Here is an 11,465-nt window from a genome sequence, read left to right as displayed (position 1 = left end):
CCTAGCCTCTGTTTGCCAGAAGCTGGGGATGGGCAACTCTCCCCATTCCCAATTTCTTTTTTCTAATTTTTGATTAATTTTGTGTAATCACACCACATGATCCTAGAAGGGGGTAAAATGACACAGATAGGACCAATTATCCTTATAAGCCACACCTGGTGGAAATTCTGGTTTGACTGAAAATAACAAATGGCAGATAAAGTGTGCACGCATGCGCGCGCGCGCGCACACACACACACACACAAAACTATTTCTCCCCGAGGTTCAAGGGTGTTTGGATCCAGATTTCTAGATCAGTGCATTTCTAAGGGAAATGTGAAAAATAACATAATCACATGGAGGATTTATTTATTAATTTTTTTCTAGTGGCATAGGACAGTGTTTTAAGTGAGATAGATAGATAGATAGATAGATAGATAGATAGATAGATAGATAGATAGATAGATAGATAGATAGATAGATAGATAGATAGATCCTTCCAATATACCAAGGGATTATTTAGCTCAATGTTCATAGAAAAGGTTCATTTCAAAACCATTATGCAGCCTATGGTTCTTCTCAAAGCTTCTTTCACATCCTTGTTCCTTAGGCTGTAGATGAAGGGATTCAACATGGGGATGACCAGGGTGTAAAACACAGACACCACTTTGCTCTGATCTGGAGAGGATAATGAACTTGGCTGGGCATACATGAAGGAAACAGTCCCGTAAAACAAACTCACAACCACTATGTGGGAGGTGCAGGTGGAGAAGGTCTTGTGCCTGCCCGCGGCACAGCGAGTCTGGAGGACAGCGGAGATGATATAGGCATAAGAGACAAGAATGATCAGGGCAGTGCTCACTATGATGAGGCCACATGAAGGAAACAGCACCATTTGATTGATATATGTTTCAGTGCATGAGAGGGTTAGCAGGGGTGGAACATCACAGAAGAAGTGATCGATCTCATTAGAGCCACAGAAGCTCAGAGTAAAGGTGAAGGCTGTTTGCAACATGGAGTTCATGCTGCCACAGATATAGGCCCCCACCACCAGCTGAATACAGACTGGCTTGGACATGGTGGCAGTATACAGGAGAGGGTTGCAGATGGCGGTGTATCGATCGCATGCCATGGCCGACAGGATGAATGCCTCAGTAGTGACAAAAAGAGAGAAGAAGAAGAATTGGGTGGCACATCCCCTGTAGGAAATGGTTTTGGTGTCTGTTAGGAAGCTCACCATGGCTCTGGGGGCAATGACGGAGGAGTAGCAGAGGTCTAAGAATGACAGGTTCATGAGGAGGAAGTACATGGGGGTGTGAAGGTAAGAGTCAGCTGTAATGGTGAGTACCAGGATGGTGTTCCCTAGCACAGTTATTATGTAAATCACCAGGAATGTCATAAAAGGGACCACCTGGAATCCTCGACCTCTTCCAAACCCCAGCAGGATGAATTCCATCACTGCAGTGTGGTTTGCATCTCTCCCTGGCTCCGCCGCTGACATTTCTTTTGGAAAAGTGATGAGATACAAGTTTAAAGAAGAACTGACGGTGCTAGATAGATTGCAGCAGGCTAGAGGTGTGTTTGGGTTCATCCTCATTGAAGTCGAGCACAAGACTCCCATTGCTTTTGTTAACAGTGGTCAGAAACTTTGGAAAACTAGTTAAATGTATTCTGAACAAACCTTGAGAAATTCTGTGTGAATTTTGACCTTTTTGCTGAAAGGAAAAAGGTATTACATTTCTCATGTAATAATGATTGGTGAGAGTGGACTTTGATAGTGCAAAATTCTGATTATCTCATAACCCACATGGATACCCTGTCCCTTTGAAATCCATGGTACTCTCCTGTGAGTGAAAGTGATTTTACCCACTCCCTGCATGAGTGTGTAAGGATGCCCATGTCTGGGTACTATTCAACATGAGTCTGTGTGGAGGAATGTTGCCCTCGATCCACAGATTCATATAGCTTAAAGCCAGAAGAGAGCAATATGAGCATCTAATATGACCTCTTGCCCAATAACTTTTAGCTGAACTAGAGCATATCTCTGCCCATGCCACAGTAATTACTCAAGAGGATGAGTCAACAGATTTATCAGATTGCTTCTCATCAACTCCAACACATGCACCACATCCAAATACCAGCATTAATAATAAGCTGTAAATACAGTCATAGGACCGGTCCTGTTGGGCGATTTCCACTGAACTTCACTGACTTCTTAGCAGTCAGACTCGTTGTCCTTCTAAAAGATCTGCTCTAGCTTAAACAGATGTGGGAGTCACTGGGTGGGTTTCTCTGGTGTGTGCTACCCAGGAGGTCAGACTAAATGGTCTCTTCTGGCCTTAAAATCTATCAGTTGATGGAAAAAATCAATTTCTTCCTGTAAAATAAGTGCAATTGCAAGGCTGCAATACTGGCTTAATGATTCCCGTAGACTGGGGTTCAACCTAGAGCTTAAGTCCAACATTATTTTGGCTCCTGCTATTTGTACTGGCTCCCTGCATAGTGTGAATTTCACCTGTATAGAGTTACATACCTTAAATTGCTCACTAAAAAACTACATTAAAAGAATGATATTAAGACTGCAAGACAAGTACGCAAAAGTTAGGAAACATTGGAATTAAAGATGCCCATGCAATCTTAATTCAGCCCCCTTGTATATATCCATTATGAGAGTTTTTAATTACATGATCACATATTATTTTTTTCCACCAGACCCCCGCCTCATTCAGTGCAGAGGTGGAACAGTGCTCTGGGGAATGAATCATGGCTGTGTAGTGAAGGAAGCTCTAGTCTGTAGGATCCCTGCCTCATTTATTGCAGAAGGTGGAAGGTGTTTAGAAATTGAGGCAGGGAACTGCAGCAAGAGAAAGGATGGTCTAAGGCAGGTACGGCAGTTGAATGTTGCCCTTGTAAACTACATTCTACCCCTGCAAGTCACTTAAAACAGACATTTCACAGGTGGTCACTAACTGTGTGTTCCTCATGTTCTGGGAGCCTTACCTGAGACCCTGGGATCTAATATGAAGAAATGCTGAGCAATCACAGCTGCAGCTGAAGTCATTGGGTGATGGGCTCAGCACTCTGAAAAATCAGGCGCTACGCATCTCAGATTGGGCAGCCAAAATTTTAACCTGAATCTCTCTGTGCCTCAGTTCCCCATCTGTAAAATAGAGAATATAATTCCTGTTAAAATAAATAGGCCGCCACATGTACCCTGATTGTGAGCTCAGTTGTAAAAAACGAGCAAAATTCCATAAGATATCACAATAACATCTTGCAACATATGTGGATAGGAAAAAGTGCAAAAAAGAGACTGAAAGACTGAATTAGTCCAAACGAAGAGAACTGCTGACATAATTCGTGAGCTGTGTTGAAATCATGCCTGGTAAACAAGGACATTTTGAGAGTGAAAATCAAGGAGCCAAAACTGGAGTATTGGAAATTAGGACAAAATAAGGAAGGGATGGGCTATTCCACTCATTGCTCCCCTTTGGGGCCCTTAAAAAGTCTTTGGGGAGAAACATTGGCTTTAACTGCCCCCCATCTTTAATTCAGGGTTAAAAGGATGTTTAATGGTGGGTTTGCCATGGCACTAAGCAGGTTGAGGTCTCTTTATACCAACCCCAAACCTTGTTTAAAGGTGTTTAATGTTGGACAGTGGCTGTTTTATGTTAACACATGTGGCTCCTATATTCCATCTAAGTTAACACAACATCTCCCTGGTCTCAGGTGCTATGATAACAAATTCATGAATATTTTTGAAGCACTCAGACAGTACAGGGATGGGTACCAGAGAAAAGCCTATGAAGAAATTAATAAATTATTTCTTCAGAGCGAGGTTTGACTAGTGTGCAGTAAATGAGGCCAGGGGCCCCACACTGAGCAATATGGATAAAACAAAATATTGACTAGCTGGTCATTAAGATACTGGAAACAGGGTTGTCATCATCTATGTGGACCAGTTCTATGGAGAGGTGGGACCATTTCCCAGTGAATTTCAAAGCTATTTGCTGATAGCAGAGGAATGATAAGACCCAGGAACCTTGGGTTCCAGGCGCTGGAGGGAAGAGTGCTCTACAGGGTGCAGACTTTTCTGCTCATTCCCCCGAAGCCTGATCTCTTCTGCCCCATCCCCTCCAGACTGTCCGTGTGTCATGTTTCTCTCATTTGCCCCCTCGGTTACTTGTCCCAGTCCCAGCCTCCTCACCTTACCAGTCTCAATCTCCAATCTTCCGACTTCTCATCCCAGTCTCCATGACCAACAATCCTCGTCTGACACCTCCAGATTCCCAGTCCTAGTCCCAGTCTCCCCTACCATTCCCAGTCCCAGTCTCCTTGTCCAGCCAGTCCCCCTCCCCCAGCTTTTTACCTGATTTGTTTCTCTCTCCCACCATGGCTCCCATCCTCCCACCATCACGACATTCCCCTTCCCTGCTGATTCCCAGTCCAATCTACCTTCCCAGGCTCCTCATTCAATCTCCGTGTCTCCCTCCAACAGCTCTTTGTCCTACCCACTTTGCACAGCCAGTGACAATTCTGCCCCTTCATCCAGGATCCTCATCAGATTTGTCTCCCATCATCCCTCATCTCCTTCCCCCCATCCCACTGGTTATCAGTCCCAGTCTTCTTGCTCCACAAGTACCAGTATCCCCTGCAGCTCTTCATCTGATCTCTGTCTCCCCCTTGACAACTGACAACCCAGTCCCTATCCCTGATTCCTTCTCTGTCCCCCAGTACTAGTATCTTTGCCAACAAGTCCAAGTCTGCCCCCCACTCCCAGTCCCAATCTTCTTGCCCAGCCTGTCCAAGTCTCCACTCCATTACCTAGTTTCCCTCTCCCCACCCCACCACCTTTCAGTCCCTGCCTTTCCCCCAGGGTCCTTCTCCCAATCTACTCCCTCTGCCCCCACCCAAGTCTGGCTCTTTTCTCCACTGCACTTGAATCAGGCACCTTCTTCCTCTATGCTGCCAGCCAGATGATTAAGAGCACAGGAGGGATAGACCTTTTCTCTCAGTTCAAGTGAACAGACTCTGGACCTAGCACAGCTCAGAGCTGCAATTGCAGGGAAAGTCCCTCTCAGCCCCACACTGAAGAATGCTCAGTGTGGATGGAACCTTTGGGGAATTTAGCTTCTAAAACTAAGTCTCTACAGTGGATGCACAAACTGCTAATTTTCAATGTTATAACTCGGACAAATTTGGGCAGATGTTTACGGGTTGGCAAAAGGTACATCTCTGACACAAAGGCCACCCCCTGCCCAATTTAAAGTCCCTGCTCCAAAGCTAGAGGCGCTAGAGCTTCTCAAAGATGAGACCACCAGAATTTTTAAGCCAGGCAAAACAATGTGTGTTTCCCTTGACTCGTTCTTGGGACCAGCTAAACAGTTTTAGCTGAACATTTCCAAAAAGAAATCAGCCTGAGGCTGACACCTGGCCTGGAATATTTCAGCCCAGATAATTAGCATCTTGCCACATTAGAAAGGAACTGAAAACAAGGTCTTACAAAGGGAAGTGTCGGGTAACCTTAATAATCGGTAGCACTATCAAGCACTCCTATAACAACAATTTTGCATTGCCAATGTAACATTTGCAGGGGATTCTGGTCCATAACTGGGGCTCTTCCTCACTGCAATGACACACAGAAATAATAATCATAACAACTTTTTAAAAGTTAAAAACTATAGGTGTGATTTTTCTTTTCTACTGAAAATCAGTGGGAGTTGGGTATCTAAATCCTTTAGGCTTCTCTGAAAATCCCAGCTTACATCAATGCTGGTGTTCCATCTATCAACTTTTTTCAGTATCAGGAGACTCATCATATGGGCTTTATGATGTTTCTTCTCTCACTTTCAAGATTAGGAAGGGACATAACATTCTTTCAAATCCGGCTTACAGTGGGCACTCTTACAGTGTGAAGTACCTGACTTTGAGTAACCCAACTGACTTCAGTTAGACTCCTCATGTAGTAAGGCTGGAATTTTTAAAGGGCGGAGTCCTCATATCCCAATGAACTGAGTTGGGAGCCTAGATGCCAGATTTTAAAAGGTATTTAGGCATCTAAAGGTACAAATAGGTGCCTAGTGGAATTTTCAAAAGCACCTAAGGCCAGATTTTTAGGCACCTAAATAAGCTCTAATAAGAATAAACACAAACAAAATACAGGTTTAATGACATTTCAGGTTGTGTCAGGACACACCTGACCCACCAAAACCATAAAGCATGGAAGTTAGAAGTGGAGGAAAAAGTCTCCTGCATTCCTTGTCAACTTTTCATTGTCTATACACTGTCAATAGCACACCCCAACTCTCCATATGGCTTTCACTTCCATCTGCAACAGATACTTTGAAGCAATATATACCACAGCTTCATTCAACTCGCACTCAAGTGCAAAACCTTAATAGCAACAACACAGAGTATTGTATCAACAGATCTGCACAACTGACTGTCACACAGCCCAAGCACTTGGGAAGTTAGTCTCCTTTAAACATAGCCGAGGGAGCTGGGTGGTGAAAATCCACCCCTCCCAACTCAGGTGCCAGGACTGTGACCAGTTATAGTTCTATCACTAGCCTGAAAAGTCACATTTACCTCTGGCAAATGCCCATGTTTCCTCCTCAGCGACCTCTGAATAATGAGCACTGGCTCCATAGATGAGTATTTCTGCTTGGTTCCCAGAACCTCTGGGTCTTCTTCCATGGGTGCCTCATTAGGTTCACAACTTCAGGCAGGAAGACAACAAACACCCTGTCAGCAAGATTTTTGGCAAAATTTTGTTTGGATTACAATAATTCCCCAAACAGAAATATTGGGATCTCATGCATTGAGTGTGTTTTTCATCTTCTTTCCATATAGACCCTGGGTACCTTCCTCAAATGAACACACCTAATGAAAACAACCTTGTGTCCTGTTCTGTGACCCTGACTCTCCCTGAGTAGCACTTATGGATGCAAGTAGTCCTCTGGAATAAGGGTTGAAGAATTTGCCCCTGGGGAGTAATAATTATTTTTATGAATATGGGACTGCATGAACCAGTCCTTAGACTGGAATTTTCAAATAAGCCTGTGGAGGATCAGATAAGTGCCCATGTACAGTGAACGCCAATGGGAGTTGGTCACCTAATTTCTGTAAATTCCTTTGAAAATCACAGCTGTTCACCCCAATAGCAATAATAATCGCATGAAAGAGAGGAAATAGGAAGAAATGACTCACAACAAAAACTTGAATATGAAAATGGTTTACAATTATCAGCATTTTTCACAAAAAAAGTTTGCCTCAGTTTTCAACCACCTATCATCTCTATGAAAGGCAAAACCCCTTGACAATTAGGCCTGGTCTACACACAATTTGTGCATTCAGTATACATAGATTCTAAGGCCAGAAGAGACCATTGTGATCATCTGGTCTGGCCTCTTGTATAACACAGGGACATAGAATTTCCCTGTATTAATTCCTGTTTGAACTAAAATATATTTTAGGGAAAAAATCCAATCTAGATTTTAAAATTGCCCCCCATAATCCTTGGAAAATTGTTCAAATTGCTAATTACCTTCATTACTGATTGAATTATTTATTTAGGAGTGTGATTTTGTAGCTATGCAGTTAAATTACGACAGTTTCTCATATGGACACATTTATACCCATATGAAGATATTTAAACGGATATAGCTTATTCTTGTGAATTTACATTTAAAGTTCACATAGTAATTTCAAATTGCAGTTACGGAGTAAAGCTACCACATTGTAATACCTAATTCATGGGACGTGACTACATTAGTATAAATAACGTCATAACCAATACTGCTACATCTATATTGAAGGTCAGATTTTTACAAGTACTTTGGTGCCTGGTAGGATTTTCAAAAGGACACATCATTTTCAGTGGGTGTTAAGTGCCTAGGTGCTTTTCAAAACTTAACTACTGACTGTGGGATGTAAACTATCACTAAAACCAGCTTCTGTACCAGATGAGTGGAGGATAGCTAATGTGACACCAATTATTTAAAAGGCTCCAGTGGGGATCCTTGAAATTACAGGCTAGCAAGCCTAACTTCAGTCCCAGGCAAATTGTTTGAAACTATAGTAAAGAACATAGATTGTAGATTCATAGATTATAAGGCCCGAAGGAATCTTATGATAATGTAGCCTGAGCATTTGTATAATGCCAGCTATATAACACATCTCAAATGGCAGATGAAAGTCAATGTTGGTAAATGCAAAATAATGAACATTGGAAAACATAATCCCAGATATACATATAAAATGATGGTGGTCTACATTTGCTGTTACCACTCAAGCAAGAGATCTTGGCGTCATTGTGGATAGTTCTCTGAAAACATCATTTCAATGTGCAGCGGCAGTCAAAAACACTAATAGAATGAAGAGCTAGATAATAAGACAGAAAATATCACATTGCCTCTATAGAAATCCATGATATGTCCACATCTTGCAGATGGGCTCGCCCCATCTCAAAAAAAGATATATTGGAATTGAAAAAGGTTCAGAAAAGGAAAACAAAAATTATTAGGGGTATGGAACAGTTTCCGTATAAGGAGAGATTAATAAGGCTGGGTCTTTTCAGCTTGCAAAAGAGACTACTAAGGGGGGAGATGGTAGAGGTCTATAAAATAATGACTTGTGTGGAGAAAATATATAAGGAAATGTTATTTAGTCCTCCTAACTCAAGAACAAGGGGTCACCAAGTGAAATTAATAGGCCACAGGTTTAAAAGAAACAAAAGGAAGTATTTCTTCACACAATGAACAATCAACCTGTTAACTCTTCACCAGAGGATGTTGTGAAGGCCAAGACTAGAAGAGGGTTCAAAAAAGAACTAGATAAATTCATGGAGGATAGGTCCATCAATGGTTATTAGTCAGTATGGGCAGGGCTGGTATCCCTAGCCTCTGTTTGCCAGAAGCTGGGAATGGGCAACTCTCCCCATTCCCAATTTCTTTTTTCTAATTTTTGATTAATTTTGTGTAATCACACCACATGTAACCTGCCTCCATTTCAAAGTTATGCTTTTAAAAAACCAAAACCAAAACAACAACAACAACAAAACAAACAGCTGTGTCCTTCAAAAAGCCAGGTTTAGTTTACCCTGGAACAAAGGAAGGAAAGTAGGAGCAGTGGGAAGTCACCCAAAAGGCATTATGAAGGTGAATAGGGGCTTATACACACTTCCTCCTTTGTCAGCATAGCTTATGTCACTCAGAGATGTGAAAAAACCACACCCCTGTGCAACATAACTTACACTGACAGAAGCACTGGTGTGGACAGCGCGATGTCATCGGGAGAGCTTCTCCCACCAACGTAGCTACCACCACTTGGAGGTGGTTTATTTATGCTGACTGGAGAACTCTCTTGTGTCGGCATAGAGCGGCTACTTGAGCGCACTTACAGCAGCGCAGCTGCATTGGTACAGCTGTGCCGCTGTAAGCTCTCTATTGCAGATATGGCCTAGGAGAAGTTTACATAAATACATAGGCAGAGAGGGGACCAGACAGAAAGATGACATGTGGGGCAGAGGAGAGAGCAAGGTCACAGAAGCTGGGCGAGGGGCTACATGAGGGGTAGACTACCCAGCATGTAACAGCCTGCTTGAGGCGGGGGAACTCTGCCTTCCTGGACAGAGATGGTTGGTAAGCCCTCCCACAGGGAGGGAGAACCAGTGAGAGACACTGCGATTTCAGCTGTTTATTGTTTTATAGGATCTGTGCTCTCCTGTGCTTTATATGGTAAATATTAAACTTGTTAGATCCTGGGCAAAGTGTCTCTCTCTATATATATTAGATGATTCACCGCTGCTGCATGCCTCCAGAAAGAGGTAAACTGTGAGCAGAAGCTTCACGTTTGGGAGTGGAGTTCTGGGAGAGGGGAGTTAAAGTATAGGGCAGCCTGAAGAGTCCCCATTGCACCCAGGGGGCAGCAGGTTCCAGCTGTCAGCTGGGGGTGAAGGGTAGAAGGGCTGTGCCCTGGCAACATGCCTAGGGACCCGAGGATAGGGCCACTGGCTGGACTGTGCAGGCTCAGAATGCTGAAATGACTCAGAGTTCCAGAGCATAGTGGTGGGAAGGGAGTTCCTGGCCAGATCTGTGACACTACCTTCTACCATGGGCTCTGGTCCTAGGAAAAGGGCTGCTTCCCCTGTAGCCACAAGCTGACCCACTTCTCCTTTTCTGGGCCCCTTCCTATATCTGCTGCCCTCCTTCCGGGGCCCTTGGGAAAGGACTACACAGCCTTCTCTCCTGGGACTATGCTTCACCTCAGGTAGGGCTTGCCCTAGTGCCCAGCTTCCCTTGGGACAGGGCTCCACAGCCCTCCTTAGTGGGTCTATGCCGTGGTCCTCACCGACTTACCAAGCTCACCCTCCGTCAGGATTCAGGTTCTGCCCCAGAGAGTCTCCCTCACAGCTTCCTCAGGCGCTAAACTCCCCTTCACTGAGTTCCACACCGTCTTATGACCTTTGTAGTCACCTGGCTAAAACGCCTGTCTGCAGATCCTCATGTGGGTTGGGGAAGAATGAAATACCTCGGCCTTAACTAAAAATCCAACAGACAGAAGTGCTGACTTCGAGAAAAGAAGTGAGAAACTGTTTTGAAAACCCATGTGTGAAAAAGAGAAGAATGTGCTGCCATTAAGGTCATGTTGTTGCCCATCACTTTCCTACCCAAATAAAACAAAATAAAAGTTAATGAATAATTTAGGGTGAGGCATGTGCATTGAGATCTTGTAACACCGATAGACCCCGGTTGTCGGTGGGCAGGATCAAACCTGAGACCTTTGAAGCTTAGAGCATGAGCCTCTACTGCATGAGCCAAAAGCCACATGGCCCTTAGCTAAGGCTGTAGCAGATTAATTAATCTCTAATTGATCTTGGTGCCACTAGAGGAGACAGAACACCACACCCGAGGTGTTTGGGTTACATTTCAGTACAGGGCCGGCTCTGGCTTTTTGGCCGCCCCAAGCAAAAAAAAAAAAAAAAAAAAAAATGGGGTGGCAAGAACGGCAAAGCAAAAAAAAAAAAACCTGCAGCGCGGGTGCAGGGGGACCGGCTGGGGGGGGGGGGAGGGGAAGGGAGCGGGCGGGAGAGAGAGAGAAGGGGGTGGCCAGGGCTACAGCAGGGGCGCTGCCATGCGGCCCCTCCCGCTATACCGCCTCCTGCCGCCTGCCGCGAGGGCTCCGCTCCGGTCATCAGGGAGGGAAGGAAGAGGACTGCCCTGCAGGGCGCTCTGGTTCTCCGCGCCGCCGCCCCCTATAGGGCGGCCGGAGCGGAACAAGAACAAAACAAACAAACAAAAAAGCGGCCGTGCCGCACTAGGATTGGGCAGAATGCTGCCTCCCATAACACTGGTCTACAATTTTTGAGAAGTCGTCTGCTTCAGAGATAAAATGTGCTACTTATTATGTATTTTGATGTGCTGATTTTAAATATGACAATTAAAACAACTGATTGGCTACTGTTTCTAAGATATTTAAGTTTTAAC

General features: G+C 44.2%; 1 protein-coding gene across 1 annotated transcript; it reads right to left on the bottom strand.

Moving 5' to 3' along the window:
- Window positions 1-523: 523 nt before the first annotated feature.
- LOC135886647 (olfactory receptor 9S13-like) lies at window positions 524-1,480 on the bottom strand. Its single transcript, XM_065414427.1, has one exon. It carries the CDS (start codon window positions 1,478-1,480, stop codon window positions 524-526), a length of 957 nt encoding a protein of 318 aa, XP_065270499.1.
- Between the last annotated feature and the right edge of the window lie 9,985 nt (window positions 1,481-11,465).

Source organism: Emys orbicularis, chromosome 12 (assembly GCF_028017835.1).
Source record: "Emys orbicularis isolate rEmyOrb1 chromosome 12, rEmyOrb1.hap1, whole genome shotgun sequence".
NCBI lineage: Eukaryota > Metazoa > Chordata > Testudines > Emydidae > Emys > Emys orbicularis.
Note: the sequence above shows the minus strand (reverse complement) of the source record. Positions and strands in the feature narration are given on the sequence as shown.

Coding starts and splice junctions, on each gene's coding strand:
- LOC135886647 (XM_065414427.1), bottom strand. CDS start 1,480: ATGTCAGCGGCGGAGCCAGGGAGAGATGCAAACCACACTGCAGTGATG.